Source organism: Mchenga conophoros, linkage group LG7 (genome assembly GCF_057382185.1).
Source record: "Mchenga conophoros isolate Kocher_MC1m ecotype Shallow Benthic linkage group LG7, M_conophoros_male_GT1.1, whole genome shotgun sequence".
Classification (NCBI taxonomy): Eukaryota; Metazoa; Chordata; class Actinopteri; order Cichliformes; family Cichlidae; genus Mchenga; species Mchenga conophoros.
The window spans coordinates 4,087,117-4,109,102 of record NC_140532.1 but is presented as its reverse complement, the minus strand read 5'-3'; the positions used below and the strand labels follow the sequence as shown (position 1 = coordinate 4,109,102).

The 21,986-nt window shown below is 40.9% G+C and overlaps 1 protein-coding gene across 4 annotated transcripts in view; it reads left to right on the top strand.

The window, feature by feature from the left end:
- Positions 1–21,986, top strand: part of LOC146569363 (UPF0606 protein KIAA1549) — a 35,623-nt gene that overhangs the window by 7,428 nt on the left and 6,209 nt on the right. For 2 of the 4 annotated variants that reach the window (XM_085281609.1, XM_085281608.1), the window contains exons 3-17: positions 4,691–6,769; positions 6,883–6,971; positions 7,891–8,050; positions 8,159–8,289; positions 9,381–9,573; positions 9,739–9,798; positions 9,892–10,037; positions 13,107–13,284; positions 14,042–14,226; positions 15,626–15,787; positions 16,063–16,347; positions 18,077–18,306; positions 19,234–19,370; positions 20,406–20,420; positions 20,864–21,069. In XM_085281609.1, coding sequence (XP_085137735.1) covers positions 4,691–6,769; positions 6,883–6,971; positions 7,891–8,050; positions 8,159–8,289; positions 9,381–9,573; positions 9,739–9,798; positions 9,892–10,037; positions 13,107–13,284; positions 14,042–14,226; positions 15,626–15,787; positions 16,063–16,347; positions 18,077–18,306; positions 19,234–19,370; positions 20,406–20,420; positions 20,864–21,069 — 4,256 coding nt within the window. The remainder of the gene's footprint in view (positions 1–4,690; positions 6,770–6,882; positions 6,972–7,890; positions 8,051–8,158; positions 8,290–9,380; positions 9,574–9,738; positions 9,799–9,891; positions 10,038–13,106; positions 13,285–14,041; positions 14,227–15,625; positions 15,788–16,062; positions 16,348–18,076; positions 18,307–19,233; positions 19,371–20,405; positions 20,421–20,863; positions 21,070–21,986) is intronic. The other 2 variants (XM_085281611.1, XM_085281610.1) reach the window with 1 other exon arrangement.

The following is a 21,986-nucleotide window of genomic DNA, read 5'->3' as shown; positions in this document are numbered from 1 at the left end:
GCTCTTTGTTTGGGCCCTGGGAACTGTTTTCATAAGCAGACACCGAAGGCAAAATCACATTTCAGCTTACTTGGAGGATTTCCTTTGTGTGTGTGTGTGTGTGTGTGTGTGTGTGTGTTCATGATGTAGGCTTTACTATTGTGTGTGTGTAAAGTACAGTTATTGTACGTTGTTATCTTTTCTCCTTTTTACACTTTTACTCTGTAAACTTAATTCAAAACAGCGGGTGGTGAAAGAAGCTGGCAGAATTATTGGAACAAGTCTGCCAGAGATCAGTAATATCTTCCCCACTCGCTGTCTGAGGAGGGTGCACAGTATCCTGCGGGACCAACATCACCCTGCGCGCCACCTTTTCCATCTGCTGCCCTCAGGGAGAAGGTACAGGTCTATACAGGCCAGAACATCCAGACTGGCCCCCCTCTCACGGACAATAACCATATCCAACTTCTTAATAGCAATGAACTGGTCTGCATTGGTGCATCATATCTTTATTCTCTTCCCCCTCCTGCCCCCCCCCCCCCCCTCTTTCTTAAATAGATAACTATCATATCTGATATCATATCTCACAGTACAATAATATTGAATGGGTTGCATTGTTGTATTTTGTCATGTTTCTCAGGTCTTTGTCTGAATTTCTACGAACATTATTGCTAAGGATTGTCTTATTGCATTGGAGTCACACTGGGTTAAATATGTACACTTGGGTTTTAAGGGGTATTTATTATTTTCTTCTTTTTTTTTTTTTTTTTTGGGTTGTATGGAAGCCCCAAACGCAATTTCATTGTTCTTGACAATGACAATAAATAAATAAATACTAAATACTAAATACTAATCATTCAAATTTGCAATCACTCAAAATTCCTTAAAATTATGTTTATCTGACGGTTTAAATTAAAATGCTGCATAAAATATTTAAACTTTTATCGCTGCATCATGCTCGTACAAATCAACCGGCTTTTTGTGCGGTTTGGCTAAAATGGATAAATGTGTAATCGATTATGCAACCTGCACACTGGTCACTGGTCTGATGCTACTTAAAAAACTTGAAGTAGGTTCTGCCTTGAGTGCAGTCTCTTCTGTTTTTGATTGGAGGGATTTTAGAGAGGATCATTACATCAGCCACCATCGGTAATAATCCCTCTCTTGTCAGAACCTTTTTTACATGATTGCTGGCAGTCGTTCAACCCCAGAGCTGCCTGTATAAACGGAAGCTGAACAAACCATCCAGATCACAGAAAGAGTGTTATTTTTGTGCCATCACTTGCTTGAATATGGAAAAGTTTTCACTCAAGCGCCTGTTGTTGATGAAAAGCAATCAGCAGATTCTGTATGTTAAATTAGAATAGAATAGAATAGGACAGTCTTTATTGTCATTGTACATGTACAATAAAATTGTGGGTGCTCCACACCAACTGTGCAGGTATAAAATACTGCGCAATTTATCTGTAAGGTCAGTGCTTAATCATTTCACAGGCAGGCCGAGCAATGAGCGGCCAGCCGAGTGTGACGCGCTCCTCTTTCAGGGAACAGGTGGTAGCGCACGATAGCCTTCTAGTCCATTGTTCATTTTTTTTGCGCTCTGTAATGTTAGCCCTAACTCGGGCTGCTGTCTGTCACACTGAGCCGAGGGTGTCATCAACGATTAGCCTTCAAGTATGTAGACTGTGCATATTTAAGTATTACAGATAGACAGTCAATTTTTTGTATGTTTGTAATTCAGCTTTTGCATGTTAGTGTTGTTAGATTTGTTCTAATACATCAGTAATTAAATGTTGGCTGTCCATTTTCCTTCATCCCGTCTTTACTTACCACCGTGATAATTATCATCATCACCATCGCCGACATCTCTGCAGTTATCATTGTTATCATCATTCTCCTGTCAATCATTGTTTTTGTGTTAGATGTTTTTGTCAGTAATCTGTTCTTGGTTAATAATCACAAATGTGACTGTATATGAAACACTGTGTCGCTGTAATGGTGTGTTGAAATGAGGTGACAGTTTGAGGTCTTGTTTAACAGCGTGACCTCAAACATCAGCATTGTTGTCCAACATGCTCTTATATAAAGCTTGTCTGCACTGTCTTTGCTTCTTGTTTTATATATCTGTAGCTCCAAACATCTTTTTGTTCACAGCCAAATGAGTTTGACTTAATTAAGAGTTATTTAGCAGTTAAAATAGCATCTTTCTCACAGTTACCTATAAAAGATTTGCTGCCACTGTAGAATGACTTTCATTTCTCTGCTGTGTTCTCTGTAGAGACTAGATGACTAGATGCCGCGAGTCCTTCTATTTTAGTGTTTCTCCTGTTATTGTGTGCTCAGTGCAGTGTACACATGCGTCTGCCCAGCTGTGTGTTACATCCCTGTGGGTTCAAAGATTTGGCACAGAAACCAAGAATCTTGGAAAATGTGCAAGACAGACTAGCCTTCACAGAAGAAAGACTTGGCTTTTCTTTTCCAAGTCCTTTCCAGCATGCTCTGTTATGCTAGCATGTTGACTTGATTAAGGTACCAGCGTAGGTTATAATTAAGCTACGAGATTTCTCCTGGGCCAAGCCAGAGGCGTCTGCTTGTATGACTCGATGCAGTAAATTGAAGATGATGGCCCCAAAATGCATTCATTTTTGTTGATGTTTTTGCTAAGCGATCTGCACTAGCGCTGTTAAAAATAGTCTTCTCCCTTAGCTTATTCTGTGGCTATTTTCAAGAGTGCATGATTCTGCAGAGCGTCTGTGAACTACAAAAAGCAGCAGCCTTTGCAGCTGCTGCTGAGTCACTATGTAGAGGCTGTTGGTGGCTAGCTTCTGGCAATGACAACAATGGTGTCTTTGAAGTCTTGCTCTGTTCAAGACCTACTTTCAGTGACAAATTTAAGACTTACAGTCTGCACCAAGTTTATTGAAAAGAGTTTGTTTGTAAGGCTCAGTGCAGACGTGAGCCTTGCATCAAGTCATTTAGCTATCCATAAACCCAACAGCATTAATAAACATATCATTTATTGTAAGCAGGCACACTAAGTCAGCCGATCTCTGATTATCTGTGGTTTTTTTGTTGTGATGATTTTCCGCCATAAACTCGTGAAACAAAGACATCTTCATTTTTATAACCGTGTTTTTCAGTCAGTTCAGTCAGTGGACAATTAAATCATCACAACAGATAAACAGCTGCCATTAACACTGGTAAAATCATTTGATTTGATAATAGGCCACTATTAGCAACAAGGCTGGTAATGGATAATAGTTATGTTTAACTGACATTGTTAAATTCTTGCACAGTGTTAGTAAGACTGCCATGCATTAAGGTTGGTGAAACATATTTGGGTATATGAAAGAGGCAAACATATGCAGATAAGTGTAAAACATCTATTTTCCATTAATAATTAAAGAATTGTTCCAGTTCATGTAGGCAGTGTTAAATATGCCAGGCAGTGGCTTGTAATCAAGACTCTTCCCAAATTAAATCATGCATGATGTGCATGTACTTTGTTACGCAATATGGAGTGCTTTGGCACCTAAATAGAGTTTGAAATGCGTTGCGTAAGCGGCATTTGCTATTTCTGCATTTTGACTGCTCAAAAGTCGGCCTTAATGATTTTAATGTTGTGTGCACGCTGTAGAGGGGCTTGCTGATGAGCTGAAAATTGCACCATCCATCAGTTCGAGATCAGGTGCCATGAAAAAGGGTCTCAAATGCACTCTCGAGAGTTCATTGGTAAAATCTTAAGACATATGGTCCGTGCGTGTATGTCAGCATATTCACAACTGGAACCAAAGAAATCTGTCAGCTTTTCTTTGCTTCCCCAATGATTTTCACATCATTAGCCTGTGAGACCGTCCTTGCTCTTTTATTCTAATGACATTTTCTTTAGTTTTTGGTTTTTGTCTGTTTGTTTGTAGCCACTTAAGCAAAGGAGAGTTAAACTAGTGACTGTCTAATTATTTTTCTCAGGAGTCTGATACTGATAAGAACTGATCTATGTACAGGCTTTAGGTGACATACAGTCAAAAGGTTTTCTGGGAAGCTATCTCCACTTTATCGATCTGAAATTTAAATCTGATCAAGCTATTTTAAATATAGTATTGATTTATTGTAAGTATAAATTCATCCGGGTGCATTGTCTTCATGTTCACTGTTTGTTGCAAATGGACATCATAATGGACCCTGTTCCATTATGATGTCCTTCCATTATATATTTTTAAACCCTTATAGATGATACAGTTGATGTTGGCCATTTCGACACCAGTAAACATAACACCAATGTTCACTAATTCAATGCCGGTCCAGTTACAACATGGCTTAGAGTAGGTAGCCTCCCTGTCTGCCGTGAAAAGTCGTGTTTGCTCTCATCTTGGCTCGGTGTGCAACAGTTTAAACACACTTTTTTGGCAAAAATCACACATTCAACACTGACTCCATCACACTCCTTCATTCCTGTTAACAGACCAGAGTACAAAGTAAACATTCACAAGGGATGAAATTACAGTTACTGATTCATAGGGCTGATATGAGATTCATGCTCAGCAGGGTATTTCTTTGTCTTTTTATTACTGAAACAACCATTTTCAGCAATAAAAATTAAATGGTAAAATGATTTCTTTAGAATTAGCCTCTTTTTCAGTCATTGTCTCTATATATGAGTTTCCCTATGTTTCCTGTACTGATACAAAGCATTGTCTTTGTTCCTCTGCAGATGAATCTCCTTTGGACTCTACACATGATCCCATGGGATTTCTTGGAGATATCCAAAGTCCTACATCATCACCATTAGCCTTACCTGACTCGCATTATACTGCCTTTGAGAGTCTAGACTCACCTGGTGCCCTCCCATCCAATCCTGAACCAAGCCATGAAGTTCGGACTGCTGATAACATTCATAGGGGGCATATTGCATATGAAAACTCCAAAGTCATCATGTTAAGAGATGCCTCTGCAGAAGAGCCACACACTCTGACGACTCCAACCTTAAGACCATCTGTACCACAGTTTCAACGACCAGCTGAACTCCCCTTAGGCTGGAAGCTGGCGAGGTCATCTCTCTCAGAAGCTCAAACAAAGTCCCAGCTACAGCCTTGGGAAAATATATCCATAACATCAGTAAAGCCTTCTCCAACACCCCAGCTAGGTCTTAATTCTGAGAAAAGAATGACCTTCCAACCTGAAGGGCCTCTCGGGCCACCTATTCAGACTTTCACAGACCTTTTAGCAGAGGACTCACATATGAAACCAATGCATGCAGACCAGCTGAGCTCCAGTAATCCCCCACTGGAAAACAAACATGCATATGATATAAACATGCTACCCAACCCAGATGAGATTCAGTCTCCTGGCTACAAGGTGCCTTTCATCACCCCCCACCCTGCATCACCTTCATCTGAACCCACAGAGCTCTCTCCAGAGGACTTCTACCCCACCAACACCATGGAAGTAGACTGGGGGTCTGGGGACTACTTGGAGACGATGTCTTTTTTCAATGCAGATAGAGAAGACTATTCTCTGGTCACCAAGGTGCCCTCTGACTCATATGATCTAGAAGACTATACAGAAACTTATGACACGTCCTTCCCTTCCAGAGTGGGCATATCTCCCTCATCCCTGAATCCTCTGTACGTTTCCCCTTCCCCCAGCCTCGTGACAGCGTACAGCACCGTAGTTTCTCCTAGATCTATTTATCCTTCCTCATTTTCAGCAACAGTTCAGTTTTCCCTGGAACCTACTCCAACACCTAACAGTGACGTGCCTGACATTTCAGACGTAGATTGGTCAGATACGTACACAATTCAACCGACAGATGTCCTTTTGCCAGACATGAACAGCTTGGAATATTATAACAATCAGCTGACCAAGGAGAATAACGGTTCAGAAAGCGGAGCTGAACACAGGGGGAACATTACTGTGGTGTCCATCAGTACTACAGACAGCACACCTAACAACAGCTTCAGCAATGATACAAAAGTGATTGAAGAGGAGTCCTCCAGTGATCTCTCGGGGCTTGAGCCTCATGATGAAACGAGCTTTGTAGTAACCACAGAGGAGAGTCCTCAGGTGGCCAATGCCTCTCAGCCTTTTCTTGATCCTTCCATAGTCCCAACGCATTCCCTCCACTCCTTTTCTTCTTCGGATGGTCAGGTGTCCACCACAGATTGGTCTGCACATACAAACAACGTTGGCCTGGATAGCACTTCAATTACAGAAGCTGTGCAGCCAAGTACAACGCCTTTGCTGGCAGACGATTTAAATTTTGCCTCCTCTCTTACGTATGTTCATTGGTATGTTACAGAGTCTCCCCCAAAAAGTACTATGGATGCAACTGCTGTCTTAACTGCAACTATAGACTTCTCCCCTGTTCCCACTGAGCCTGCTGCCAATAGCACAGCCGGTACAACAGAATTAGCTCCTGAAGAGTCTGCTTTTACAAATGATCCAACTCTCAATGCAACTATAGTTTCAACTGAATCCACGCCTCAGAATGTGACTCTGCCCCCTCCATTTGTGATGGGTGATCAGGGGGTGACTGAAGATGGAGTTGACACCCCAGCCACACTGACCTATATCCCAACCAGTAGTGTAGTTAATAAAGTCTCTACTACACCCACAAGTACACCTGCCACAACTACTCCCCATCAAGCCACAAGCAGAATTACTGCCACCTCTGAAGCCTCAACTATTGTCAACATCATCTCTACCACTGTTGGTAAAATCACAGCTATAGCACCAACATCAAGATCGTACCTCTGCAATGTTAACAAACCCGCTTATTTGATCAGGATCGGTAAGTTAGGCATTTAATGTGTTTTGTCTTACTTAACTGTGCTTGAAAGAGTTATTCATAGACAGCAGAGTATGAGAGAGACATTGACCATTAGCTTGTGCTTTTTTCACAAGGTTTTCCAGCCGGGGCCACTGTAGGATATGCTAAATCTCAGGTCAGAGACATTTTGAAAGGGGAATTTAACAAATCAGTGGAACTGCAAGTAAGTTTATTAAACATATTTCCATATATTTTAAATAATGCAAGGTGTCAACCATTTTTTTGCAATTAAGAAAAATATGGGGGGAAAATGGGTTAGCGCTGTTGCTGCACAGCAAGAAGGTCCTGAGTTCAATTCCACCATAAGCCCGGGGTCTTTCTGTGTGGAGTTTGCATGTTCTCCCCGTGTTAGCGTGGGTTCTTCCTGGGTACTCCGGCTTCTTCCCACAGTCCAAAGACATGCACTTAGGTTAATTAACCTATCCCCACTATCTAAATTGCCCAGGTGTGAATGCAGGCATGAATGTGAGTGCGAATCCTTGTCTGTCTCTGTGTGTTAGCCCTGCGACAGACCTGTCCAAGGTGTACCCCGCCTCGTGCTCTGTGACAGCTGGGATAGGCTCCAGCGCCCCTCGCGACCCTGAAAAGGATAAGTGGAAGCGAATGGACGGATCATAATAACAATAATTATAATGTATACTTTATTGATGCATTTAACCCATTCACTCAGTGAAGCAGTGGGCAGCCACTATTCAGGTGCCCAGCAGTGTGTAGGGATGGTACATTGCTCAGGGGGTTCCTCGGGGTAGCCATTCAGTGGATTCAAACCCCCGACCTTCCGATCATGGGGCGACCACGCTACCTACTGAGCTAGATGTTGTTAGATTTTTGAGCAATTGAGTGAACGGAGTTGTAGTGGCTCACACAGAGTGTGGGTGTAAATTGGTGGTACGTTTATGTGTTAAAAGTATAGTCTATGTTTGTGTTGGGGTGTTTTTGTGATTGTCACAGCGCCACATACAAACTCAGCCAGACCACTTCTGTCACATTGAGTTCCAGACGATACACAGCCTATTTAGCATAAGTTACTTAATGTACAGTGTGTCTCTTTAATACAATTAATTTCTGCTTTCTTAATGTAGGTTGTTGATCCACCACCAAAATTTGTGTTTCGAGCGGTGTCGGGTCCTGTCGTGTACACAGGCATGTCTGTCGTCAATGCACTGAGGAGGTCGGGGCGCCGCTTCTTGTCTGTTTCTCCAAACTGGTCGACGCCAGATAGAAATTATCAAGTCCACTCAGGTAAATGACCTTTTGTTGAGTCTTTTTCCGAGGGCACTTGAAGCATTTAGCAGAATTTGACCTTTATTTTTTAAGCTCAGTCAGAAAGTATTCAATTCGTCTGTGCAGTGTTGCAGTTTGTTCCTGGCCACGTAGACGTGCGGTTCTGCAACTTCAGTGAGAGCATCGAGAGAGGTTTGACCAGGGCCTTCGCTGAAGTCCGCAGGCGATCAAAGGAGTCGACTAATTTCACAGTGCATGTGAGTGGCACAAAGTGAGGGAAGCCATGGGCAGTCAGGGAGGTGCATTCCAGCTGGGATGTTTTCATTAGGATGCTTTCATTGTGGCTTAGGATCTGAAAGAATCTGAAAAAATGAAATATTTAATTTCTTATCAACTTGACCAAATACAACAAAAAGGCTTTAAAAATATCGAGTTTTTACTCAAAGAAAAAAAGCTCACTAAGCTGACCAATACAAATCAAGTCATTTCACTCACTGATCTGTGGGATTCTTTATGCACTGCGTGTATTTACAGATTTATCTTGTTATTATCTAAAAAGGCTGAAAGTAAAATATTTGTAATTGGCAGTGTTTTATGAGCATTATAGAAAAATCAAAACAGAGAGCTCAAGAGGAAGTAATACTCAAAGAACAAAGCTCTGCTATTCTGTAAGATTAAAAAGTCAATTATAAGAAAAGAAAACACTGGAGTCTTCCTTGTGTTCTGAAATCCATCGCCTGTCTTTTCAAGGTTGGATCAACCTCATCAAACCACAGACAGCATCTCTACAGAGAATGCTGCACATGTTACTGAGAAGCACTGTAATAGCAGACACAATGTAACGTCCATGTAATGCAATTTTGCAGGAGCAAAAGCCATCGCTCTGCATTTTGCTTCTTTTGGAAAGGAGCAACTAAGTGCTCTGTCTCTCCAAAGTATGGATGCTTATGGTCATTTTGGGTTATGATAGTTATTGCCAAATAAATGCAGCACAGAGCTTATAATTAGAGGCAAGGATTTAGACCCAAGTGTTCTTGTGGACGCTATACTCACTCCTTGGTCTACTCGTTGTTCATCTTACCATAACTCATGAGCATGACCCAAGTGTTTTTCACATGGCTAATTCTTTTTAAAGTGCTTCATGCTCTAGTTGTTGAGTATTAAAGAAGATTATTTTTTGTTACTAAAGAGGTTATTTGATCACATAGTTATGTAGTTCTCTTTTCAGAGGGAATTTAATTGTAGGTCTTTAAGACACAGGTACTACTTTAACAGTAAGATAGAAAATGTTTTGTTCGTTTTAATATGTGTTTTTTCTGTTTCCTGTAACACTACCACTGTGTTTCAGATTGTAAACATCACCATGGCTGCTCCCATATACGAGGAACAAGGACTAGCGAGGAAACCGGTGGACATTACTTTCACTGTTCGCAGTTCAAGGAGTTATCTGATGGGGTCAGAGATCAGCAGTGCTCTAATGAAACTCACTATGGTGGAATTCAGCTATTACATGGGCTTTCCTGTGCTGCAGATCGCTGAGCGTGAGTACCGTACTGACTGTATTTGAACTATTTCCATTTTCATATTATCAGTTCTGTATCTGGGTTAGCTGGAAATTCTGAGCGTACTCTGATTGTGATCGCCAACAATGAATACGAGTAAAGGTCACAGCACTTATTGATTAATTTTATAATTTTTTCCACTAGCTTTCAATTATCCAGAGCTGAACACCAGCCAACTGCTTCGCTCTTCCTGGGTTAGAACAGGTATAATGATATTGAATGATTTTTGTCAGTCTTACAGTTCATGTAAAGCAGTTACTACAGAGCATATTACTTCTGCTGTGTGTGTATATGTAGTACTCCTGGGTGTGCTGGACCAGAAAGTGGGTGAGAGGACCTTTCAAGCTAACATGGAGCGCCGGTTGGCCCTGTTACTCGGTGAAGCAATAGGATCAGTCAGACGGGTTAAAAGGGCCACCACCATAGGCAACAGTAGTGTTCAGGTAATATGCTTATAGATTCAATAATCATTTTACTCAGCTTATATTTACAGCTCCGTAGCCCCAGGCTCACTGGGCCCCGTTCCACATGCCACGAATGTAAGCCATATCTTTATTTCAATTTTTTACCAGAGAATAAATATTTCATATATGTAATCACATAAAAAATGCAAAGAAATTTCTTATTTCTTTGTGTTCCGTGTCTCTCACTTTCATTCTCTATGCAACTAAGCTTTAAGCTCTTTCAGGGTCACAAATACTTTTTTGCTTTTTACATTTCTTGTTCCCTATATAACAAAACTTCTAAAAACTCTGCAGAACCATCCTTCCTTGTACCATTTGTATCATTATACCCTGATACAAGCTCTCTCTTGCCACCTTTTCTGAGTACAGAGGGGTCATTATGTGAGTGTGACACTGTTTGTAACCAGTGAAAGCCTTAGTGCTTTACTAATCAAGCTCTAGCTTTTGTGGGTCCTCTCTGCACCTGCTCATCTCCTCTCTAAGGGGACAGGATACGGCTCGATCTCCATGGCAACACCATCCCATTCATCTCAGGGGCAAGCCATTCAAAGACCACAACCTCATGTTGCCTATTTTTTTGTCCTCTTCCTCATTATCCCAGTCCTCCTTATACTCGATGGCTCCTAAGAGCATGTCAGTTAATAATTGTGTCTTTTTCTCTGTCTGTATCCTGCTGTTGGGGGGCTAAAGAGTCAAAAAGTGAATGTTTGTCACAGAGTCAGTGGTAGGTAAAGATTCGGAAATCAGAAGAGAAGCAGAAAATTCAAACAAAAGTAACTGGTCAAGCTAAGACAAGATGACTGTCAGTGCTAAATATCATCATGTCCATCCATTTAGGACCTTTGTTTTTGCCTCGGTGAATTCTACAGAATAATATAGAAAAGAGAAGCACATCAGTGGTGAACCTTTGCTGTCTGCATTTCTGCTAAGATTAGATCTCTAATTTTAGCTCTGGCATCCTTTCTGCTCTTCCAAATGATATTTTTTCAAATCCATAAATATGATAATGTGTTATTCACTTGATAGAATGCTGTTATATAAGAAGCCTGTTTTAATATTTCAAAAACACTCATCTCCGAGTGCCTTATTGGATGAAAGCGTCTGAACTTCTGCTTTGCTTTCTTGCACATAAATAATTATGGTGTATCTCAGACAGATGCCCCTGACTGTCATGACAGAACGAGTGTAGTGTTCTCACCACTGAGAATATCTTATGAGTCTGCCCAGACAGATGAAAGGGAGGTTGAATTTGGGCTGTGCAGTAACACGCATTCACACTGCCCTCTTTCCACTCTAATAAGCAGACACGGACTGGATTAAACCCTGAATGAGGGAGTCTGCCCGGCCGTTTTTCTGTGGCAGCCCAGGCATGACCTGCACTTTACTCTTTTCAGTAATACAGACAGCAGACTGTGCTTGTGCCTCAGGGCACCATCGGGGAGGCTGCACACACACAAACAAATCAGTCAAATTAAATCGGTCAAAAAGACAAATCGGACAGAATTGAAAAATATTTAAGCAATGGCTCTCCAAGAGGTATGCAAATTGTGACCTAAAATGATGGTTATGTGTCTGTGTGTGTGTATTTGGACCATCTTTACATATCTTGAGGGAACAAAAATTGTAAATTTACTGTAGTTGTGGGGACCAACGGCCGTTATGGGGACAAAATCCCCATCCGCACAAGTTTGAAGACATTTTTGTGGTTTTAGTGTCAGGGTTAGGGTAGGAGTCCAGGGAAAGCATTATGTCAATTAGATGTCCCCACAAGGATATGAAAATGCAACAGTGTGTATATTGTGGACATAGGAGTCAGTCCCTATTTTAAAAACTACATTTTGTTTAGTTTGTAGAACTCTGTAACTTTCAGGTGCTTGTATAAGCATTAAATACAGCAAGGTGGACTCGAGAAGGTCAAATGGTTCAAGTCTCAAATCTCAAATCTGTCGTTAAAATAAAAAAAACAACAATGATTAATGTTGTAAGGCTCGGCAGAAAATGAGGTGCCACTGTCTCCATTAAAAAGTCATCTTTACTGTTAAGATTGTGAGACTTTGCCCATTAGCACCTTCATCAGAAATTCCATTTTTAATTTAGAGTGTGGTCGTCCTTCATGAATCCATTTTTAGAAGCATTTTGTCATTTTTTTTCTCGAGCACAGTCTCTTATCCACAAATGTTTCAGATGGGAAACTTTGTCGTATAAGGACACAAATGGGAACATTAAAGCATGCACGTGGAAATGAAGTTCAGGGTAACGTACATGGTCCCCTGTTTGTGTTCTTAAGGAGTGAACCAAGAAAAGAAATGCCCTTTAACACTACTAACGACCACAAAACTGAGAATTGACAGCCTTTGTCCCTTAGCAAATAAACAGAGTCCGTTATGCTCCAGCCTTTATTTCCCCCCGCACCATCTGGAAATGCTTACCTTTGGAGGAAAAATAAGATTACTGGCAGTTCGGTAAAAGGGCTTCCATCATATAGGAGTTACTAGGTCTGGCAGTGACTCTGTTATTGTATGACAGCCGTCAAATCTGGGGTGTGATCAGGAAGATCTGTGACTCTAATAAGACGCAAAAACACACCTGTTTTTCTTTTTAAGGTCATCTCCATATGCACCTCTGAAGCACTTCCATATATCCTGCTATGTTTATATCTTCTTATGTTTATATTGCTCCCTGGAAGCAATTTTCTGTCCCCTTCGACTTGCTCCAGAGAGCTCGCTCTCCTCCACTGTGTCAACACAGCATCCCTTCAACTTCAATGCACTGGTGCGCAATTGCACACTTGACAGTATGGGTCATTTGCAGCTAGTGTTTTCCCTCAGATGCCTCAGGAAGTTACAGTAGAGCTCCTTCGACAGTCTGACCCTGGAGGATAAATTTATGATGCATAAAACATTGAATGTTTTGGGGGCGGGGTTTAAGAAGATCTGCTCTTCCCCTGCCTTTTATCTATCACAGCTGTTGCTTTAAAGAAAATTACCCATATCTGTTCAAAACTGCATTCTGAAACACTTTACCAGTCCTCCTTGTTTTAATTCCCAGGTTGTAAGCACAAGCCGGTTGGCGGGTACTGACCTCCCCCTCGAAATAGTGTATTTTGTGGAGGGGCCTAGTGGTCAGAGGATGCCTGCAGATCAGACTGCTAGCCTGCTTAACAGCCTGGATGTCCAAAGAGCTGCTATTGTCCTGGGATATCGTGTACAGGGCATATTGGCACAACGTAAGTATGTCTCAATAAATAGATAAAAAAGATTATCTATGATAGTTCAAGTCAATCAAACACTCCCGTGTGAATTTATTTAATTTATTAGTGTGTTTTTTCTTTCTTCTTTGATGCTGGCAGGAAGTTTTAGTGTATGTAAACAAAAAAAGACTAATTATTTTAGCTTCACCATCATTACTGTTATTGTAATGGCTAATTGTTCTCAAGATCCTACTAAGAGGAAAGGATACTGACTGCCAGCTCCATGTGTATCTTTACATGTTTATAGTAACATTTGAGCTAATTATCTCCCTTTGTACACGCTGCACCCAAACCCTGTCTTCCTTATTAGGAATCTAAACAACGGATGAAGGCTAATGAGAGCCCCTCAAGGGAGTTCTGTCTCCGTTCTGATTGCGTTCTTTTATGGTGCTTTCCCAGAGGATGAAGTGACTGTTAATTAAAACCAAAGCAGCGCCGTGTCTGTCCAGGGAGAAACGAATCCAGGTTATTTTCTGTAGCTACGGTTTACAGATGTCCCGTAAATCGCTCACCTTTATAGATTCAGTTCGATCAAGGCTGAAACTCAATAAAGATGAGCTCATTAGCATATAGGAGTGTCACTGTTAATAAATACAGAACATGTGAAGAGCAGCCAACCGATGGGAAATACTGGTAACAGAAAAGAACCTGGATTCTAAAAACACCTTCTCCTCCTTTGTAGTCAATATATGAACTTAGCAGTTTATGGTTTCTTTGTTTTTTCTAATCACAGCTGTCGAAAAAGTGACATCTTCACCCTCTGACAATGAGAACACAAACATGTGGATCATCATCGGGGTTGTGATCCCCCTCCTCGTGGTCGTCGTCATCATTTCCATCCTTTACTGGAAGTTGTGTCGGACAGACAAGCTGGAATTCCAGCCAGACGCCATGACCTCCATCCAACAGAGACAAAAGGTAAAGTTCCATCTTTACTTTACAGATGCTTTCCTGCATCAGTGTTTCAAAATGACTTTTGTGCCGTAAATTTTATATTTGTAATTATGTAATGAAGGTGTTTTTGTTAGAAATAGTTTGTTAATTAGATTTACTGGATTAATCCTGGGATTATAAATCAGCATGATTAATAAAGGCTATCTGTCACTGCCATGACTGTGCTGCTAGACCTCACCGATTTGGACATCATGATGCCGTCTTCTGGATGACATTAGTAAAACTTTAATGATTCCAGCAGAGACATATTGAAGGACATGTGCTGTGTTAAAAATTATGATGCTGCTCATACAGCAAACAGCCTCAGCAGCTCTTTTTTTGCTTGAAACAACCAACAATCCTGCTCGACAGTTTCCCTTCGGCTCATTTTGTGTTCAATCTGTGGTTATTGAAAAGCCTCTCTGGCTTTTGTAGCTTCACTTAATTTTAGAAGTAATGCTATTTGGCTGCCCTAAGTAAGATTTCTGTCATAGTATTACCCTCCCTGAAACAGCTTTCAGACATAAGCTGTGGACAGTGAATAAATCTGACTGCCCTTGTCTGGTCGACAATCACAAACTGCACACAACAGAAACACCAGTATCACACAACCTCTCACTATTGCAAATGCTCTGTTTGGTTTAGGCAAGGTTTGACACATGAGCAGAGTGCAGGAGGCGGGGTGCTATACATGATGCGAGCGTGATCACAGGGATTTTCTTCCTGCACTCTTCACACATTGGCTCAATATTAGACAACTTGCCTGTTAGATGGCGTCTGTGTAATACCTGCTCTGACCGATTCTGTCATCTGTGTACTCGTTAGTCTGGAAACCTCCACGTTTGCATGTGTTTGTCCCTTTTTATCGAATATTTTTATTCAGTCTTCTAATGTCAGGCTGTATATTTTATTCCTAAGTAAGAAATTAACTTAACAGCCAGTATTTGGCTGTCTTGTTTTGTTTGTATTAGTTTGGTGAAGTTCATATGTGGTGCAGAAATATAAGACCACACAGGTGTTTAACATATTTGCAGCGCTGTACTCATAACAGTAGTATTAGAGAACAACAGTTGCTGAATCTCTGTCTAAAACGTGTCCACCTGCAAACCTCAGCTTGGACTAAGAATACATGTGAGCAAGACAGGAGTAAGACTCCATCCTATGTATGTTTATTTCCATTCCTGATTACAAGCAGCCTGTTTGGGTGGTTCTCTGGATGTTTTGGTTTCAGAAACTGCCTCATCTTTTCATCTCTGTCTGATTCCCCTTCACTTGAACATAACCTTAGCATTTGGTCAGTGCTCTGACTCAGACGTGTATCAGTGGCTCATCCTCTCTGATCCACACATTCGTCTTTGACTTAACACCACTCCTCTTCTCTCAGTCTACTATGTTACTCAGAGAATCAAGGACCTCTCGTCAACAGCGACTCCCTCAAACTAAAAAAGGTATTGAGTTTAGTGAGGATGAAGAGGAGGAGTATGAAGAGGAAGAAGATGATGAAGAGGAGGAGGAAGGGGAGGAGAAGGATTTTAAAAAGGGGAAGGTACAAAGCAGTGTCTGGTGATTTGTAGAAAATGTAGTCAGACCTGTTGTATGTTTGTTGGAAGTAACTTGTTTATGGTTTATTATTCAAGTGTTGCACAATTATGCAAAGAACAAGACCGTATGCACGTTATATGAAGTCAATTTTTATAGTCTGGGTGTTTACTTGTTGTTACAAGTGATACAAATAACAAACAGTAGCTCATATAATAACAAATAGTAGCTCATCACTTATCAGCAGAACAATTTATCTTATTCATCATTGCTTCTGCTTAGAGATCAGTAGCTCTCAAGAGCAATCAGGGTATGAAAAATGAGGACGAAGAAGAGGAGGAAGCTGAAGAAGAAGAAGAGGAGGAAGCTGAAGAAGAAGAGGAGGAAGAAGAGGAGGAAACTGAGGAAGAAGAGGAGGAAGAGGATAAAAAGAAACTGAAAAGGAAAGAAGGTACATCGAGAGAGCAAAAAAGGGAAGAGACCAAAGCTGTGAAAAAGAAACCAGAGGAAGTGAAGAAAGACGGGAAAAAGAAAGTGTTGTCTAAAGGGAGACGAGCCGAGGAGGAGGTATCTCATGTAGTAGACGGGAGATTAGTGCCTGTTTGTGTTTATAGATGTAGGATCTCCCTCATTATGGTATCTAGAGAGAAAAGTGTGTGTTTATAGTCGGTAGATCATGTATACAACTCTGTTTCCCCTCACAAAACATAGAAAAAGAATCAGAATGTTTACAGATCACATGAAGCTTGTATTTAACGAAACACCGTCGTTTCCACTTTAACAACATCGTTGGGACAGGAGCATATTTACTGCTGTGTTGCTTCACCTCTTTGCAAGCAAAATGTTTTTCCATTATTAGTTTGATTTAAAGTGCTCGACAGTTCAGAGTCACTCCTGTTTCATTTTTATGTGTCTTTACTTTGCATGATACCTTCAACTTGCAGGGATGCAGCTCTGGGACTTGCTGCAGAGATTTATTTAGTTCTTCATATTTTAATGATGTTAAAATAATGTTTCATCATCATTATTTTAATATCATTAAAATAATGATATTATGTGCTGTAGATGATGAAACTCTCCAAATTAATTGCAATTTCAAAACAATGTGGTGAAGGCATCTGTTTGTCTTTTTAAACCCAAGTCACTAACCTGAGTCCTCATGTGACTACGGTAATACTTGTTTAGATTTTGTTTGTTTGTTTGGTCATTTTTGTTTCCTTTTTTCTTTTAAATATTTTTGTAGTCTTTGTAGCTCCTGTCCCAACTATTTAAAAATGTATTTCTTATACCAAATGTACGGTAAGCATTTATTTTTTGGGAAAATTAATAGTTTTTCATGTGTTATCTTTACGTTTTAAAGGACCTAATAATCCTTTTTAGGAAACAGAGTTGTACGTTGTGTCTGTGTTGTTGTAAATGGTTTATTATGGCTATGATTAAGTCATGTGTAAGTGTTGTGTGCGTTCAGCTTCGGTGTTGGCTATAATGAGTCATAGTTTAGTATTTGAGGTGTTGTGCCCCTCAAAGACTGGCCTCATTTGTGCGCCACAGAGAACAGTACACACAATCATATACCCATTCACTCCCCCCAGGAGTAGCAGTTTCATACAGGCAAGCAGAAAACTGGATTAGGAATTTTATACCAACAAGCCTCTTCTAAGCTGTACATTTTGCCTCAGTAAACTCAGTGTGCGCACATGTAATGCAGAGAATTAGGAGGAACACATCGCGTCACTCTTTGCTTGTTGCCACATTTCAGTGTCGTAGGACTAGAGTTTCACAAACTGCTTGCAAACACACTCAGATCTGACATCTTCTGTTTACTCTTCTGCTGACGGGAAGTCCTGAGGGCTTTACACTCACTGCTCCAGCCTCCATCCCCCACCACCCCAAGAACAGAGACACCAAGTCAATGTTTACCCAAGTCTCTCGCTCTTCTCAGAGACTTTCTCTTTATTCATTCTTGTCTGACTGTGTGAGTCTCCCACTGGGCATCCATTCATCAGTCATTTAGCCCAATTATGTTTCCCTCATTTACAAATCTGGAATTTTAATGGAATTTCATTGCACTACATTGGACTATCACTTTCTGAGCCTTCAGTTCCCTGTTTTTTGCAGTATTACTCTCAAGTCAGAGGCTTTAAAAAGTAAAGGTTAATGTCACAATGAGGCGGTGAATGCTTGTCAATAAGTAAATACTTAAGTGAAAGTCGTGCTCGCTCCCTCGCTGTCTTGCTGGTGCAGCTTTCGGCTCATGTTTATCCACTCGTTCCTTCTCTTCTTCCCGTTTCTTTAGCTGCAGGCTCCCACTGTTAAAGGCTTTGACTTTGCCAAGCTGCACCTTGGCCAGCAGAGCAAGGATGATGTCATGGTGATCCAGGAGCCTGTCCCGTCTGGCCTCGGGCCCGTCCAAGTATCCATTAAAGATGGCCTCAGCCCATCTGAGAATGGGGAGATCCCCACTCCCATTTCCAAAACGTCCGCTTCCTCCACAAAGGCTTCGCGCAGTGGTCGAAGGAGAGGAAGGTCAGTGCTGCTCGCAGAACAGGAAAGTGACAAAACATAAAGGCTTACTTTACCTAAAGCAAATAAAGAGAGGATAAGCAGTTCTAGTGAAGTTCATGATTACAGCCAGCATATTTTAGAGATACGGTCACCTTAGTGTTTTTATTTTCCACACTTGGTGAAACACTGGTAGCATTTTTTAAATTGCGTTAACATTTCTGTATAGATTTTATTACAGCTTGTTTTCCCAACTGAGGTGACTTTCTGCCTCCTTCAATTGGGGCAGTTAGCCAACCAGACAAAAAGCTTTTGACAGATCTTCTGATTAATTTATGCACCAAAGAAGGAGGAATCTTCTTTTGCTCCCTCAGACAGGTCTGTGTAACTTACAGAGGTTAAGCTGAGGTGCATTATAAATATTCATTTTACTTTGTTCTTTAAATATTTTTGCCCTGGCCCTATTGTCCTACATTTGAAATAATATCAAAGCTTAACTAAAGAATTTTCAGTTTTGATATCGACAGCTTAAATGAGTTTGTGCAACATTACCAGCCTTTCCCAGAACACTCACTCTTCTGGTTATTAGATATGTGACACCAAAACAAGTACAGCAGTTACTGCTGGATACATTTATTAACTCCTGTTACAAATGTCTTCCATTACATCAGGCTGTTTTATTGGGCAGTTGGCGCTGGTTGTTCCTCCTTGCTCGACAGCCATCCAAGACAAATTATTTAATGAATGTAATCATTCTGGCAGCGGAGATTCTTTAAGGCATTTATTTCAACAAGTTATAACCAATGTTATTATTTCTTAGAAGTCTCCTCCTAGCTTTTACCTTTCTGCAAGAGCGCAGGTTTTGATTATGCATGACAGTGCAGCATGTTCGTGCGCTCTTGGGCTTCAATTATTCATCTAAGGCTGTGTTTGTGTGTCTTTCCTGGGCAGGATCTCCTCATCAGATGGCGACTCTGTGTTAAGTGACCATTCCAGTGAGCGGGAATCAACCGAGGAGAACCTGAGAGCCCAGGCCACGCCCAGCGACAGCAAGCAGACCCGTAAGGTCCCCATCAATGTTTTAAACGGTAAGTGGCCCTGGCAACACTCAACTCGCTCCTCCAAACACGGAGAGCAAATATGAGGGGGAGGAAGAAAATGAAGGGACTTGGCTGACATAAATAGATAAAGAGAGAGCAACCACAGCTAGCATGTTTTGATTGACAGGGAGGCCAGTTTGAGATTGTAAAGGGAGGAAGAAAAGACAAAGCAGAGGAGACGTGAAGAGATTCCAGGCAAGGACATAAAACAGAGTGAAAGTAAAAGAAGCAGCTGGTAGGAATTTCTATTCAGTGGTCAAAATAAGACGAGACGGAGAGGAATTGAGGAAAAAGAAAAAAAATGCTAAAGTTACTTTATCTGACAGCTTTTTGATAGATTCAAGCCTGCAGTGCCACTCAAGAGATTACGTGCTGGACCTCGAGGCAGTCGGGCACGCAGACTGCAGCCTGACTCACACACAGAGGAACAGTCTGTGTTTTGTTATTGATAAGTCTGTGCTGATACTGTACTATGCTCTGCCCGGTGCTTTTAACCTGGTTAAGGTTAGGATTGGGTTAGGCTGACAGCAACCCCCCTTTTTTAATTTAATTTCTGCCAAATTGTCATATCCAGAGAAAATCCCAGATGCACGTATGAGACTTGGTTCATTTAGAATGTAAATAAAACAACCAAACAGTAGTATTAGCTTAATTGGGTCGGTGGATACCTGGTGGATGAAAAGAGTTTAATTAGATTCCAGATGAAACACATTCAATATTAAATAATCTGCTGCATCTTTTTTTGCTTTCTTCTTATTCAGAGCAACATCTTCCTTGCTTTTTTCCAGCTACTGAATAAAAGATCTGAAGAAATGAAAGTATCACCTATGGAAACTTGCCTTTTCCTTTCTTTTGATCTTTCCTGGTTATGTTTCTTTTCTCTCATGCATCCGTGTCAGCTGCACCTCTGTGTTGTTGTTTTTTAATATTGTTGTCAGTATGCAGCAACCACTTTGATTTTTGTTCTTACTTGATCTCTTTCACCCTAGTAAGACTCTCTTTCCTTTCTTTTGTGGTTTGCAGGCAAGAATAGAATTGGTAAGAGCTTGCCACTTTCTGTCTCTGTCTCTGTAGACCTCAGGCTTGACCTCCAGCAGCTGTCTGTGTGTTGTCTGTTAGTTCTTTGGTAGTTTTGTGCACAGTTCTCACCATCCATCACTTCTGTGCTGAGCTGTCGGTCACAGCATGGAAACAATAACTTCACAAACAAAGGCAAAAGACATTGTTTGAAACAAAGCTTAGCTTTTGGAAATAGAAATCAATGTTTTATTTTCACGTAACCCTCAAGAAATTTACTCCACACTTTTATTACAACCAATATTTTGAATATAGTGAAGTGGTAAAGAAACACGGACATGTTTCATTAGTCATCCTTATGCATTAGCTGTTTGTGTAAAATCTCTGTCCCCTAGCTTAGATCAGCATTAGCATACGGTGTGAACTCGCTGCTAACATGTCACGACCTTTGTTTTATTCCACAGGTCCTCCTCCTATGAACGATACAAATGAGCAGCTGTCTTCAGCCTCCATCTTTGAACATGTTGATCGGATATCTCGTGGCACCGACGCAAGTAGGAGACTCCCCAATAAAGTCCAGCTTATCGCCATGCAGCCTATGCCTGTCCCACCACTGCACAGTCCGCCCGTCAATGGAAAATTGTCAGACACAAACCAAATGACCAAAGAGGTTTGCTGCTCTCATTTTCTTTTTTAAGGAGATAAATAATCCAGCAGTTTAATGTTAAAGTGTCTTTTTATTAAAACTGCTGGATCAAGATTTGCTTTACTTTCGCAAGCACATTAGAAAAACGTGGGTTACAGTAAGATATCGTTTTACTGTGCTGTGCTGAAGTTTTGGGGGGTTTTTTGTCATTAAACTGTTTCTTTATTTAACATTTTTAACTAAGTTTATTTAACAAAATACATTCAATAAAAACTTGAGAACAGGAAACAGATTTTTCATCCAACCACTGAAAAAAAAAAAAAAAAAGGTAACCACTGAACACAAACACTACAGAAGAACAGTTTACAAAGATTAAAATGGAACTACGGGAACATTTTCATTCATAGCTGCCTCATTAGATCTTTACAGCAGAGTCTATCTGAACTCTGTGGCGCCTGATCTCCAGGGGTTTAAGTTTGACCCTGAAATCAGAAGAGGATGTTTCTCTCTCTTCAGATTTACTATGATCCTGTGATGGGAACGATTTCAGCCCTGCGTGATCACGCTGATGTTTGCAAAGAGCAGATAATGAAGTGAATGTTTTGGCACATTGGTAACAGTGAAACAGTTTATTAGTAACGTGGGATCGTTTGTGTGCGGAGTATGAACTGAGATTACCGAAGCTCACAGCTGTAGTTTCCTTCCATGTGTGTACGTTCATGCTCGTTACGATTACCTGAACATGAGAAGCTTTTGTCACAGTGTCTGCACTTGTATGGTTTCTCTCCTGTGTGGACTCGTTTGTGTGTTTTAAGGTCACCTGCAGTGGTGAAGGATGACCCACACTGAGCACAGAGGTGCTTTTTAACCCCACTGTGAAAGAGTTCATGTCGTTTTAAGTCACCTGATGTGGGGAAGCATCTCCCACATTCTTTGCAGTA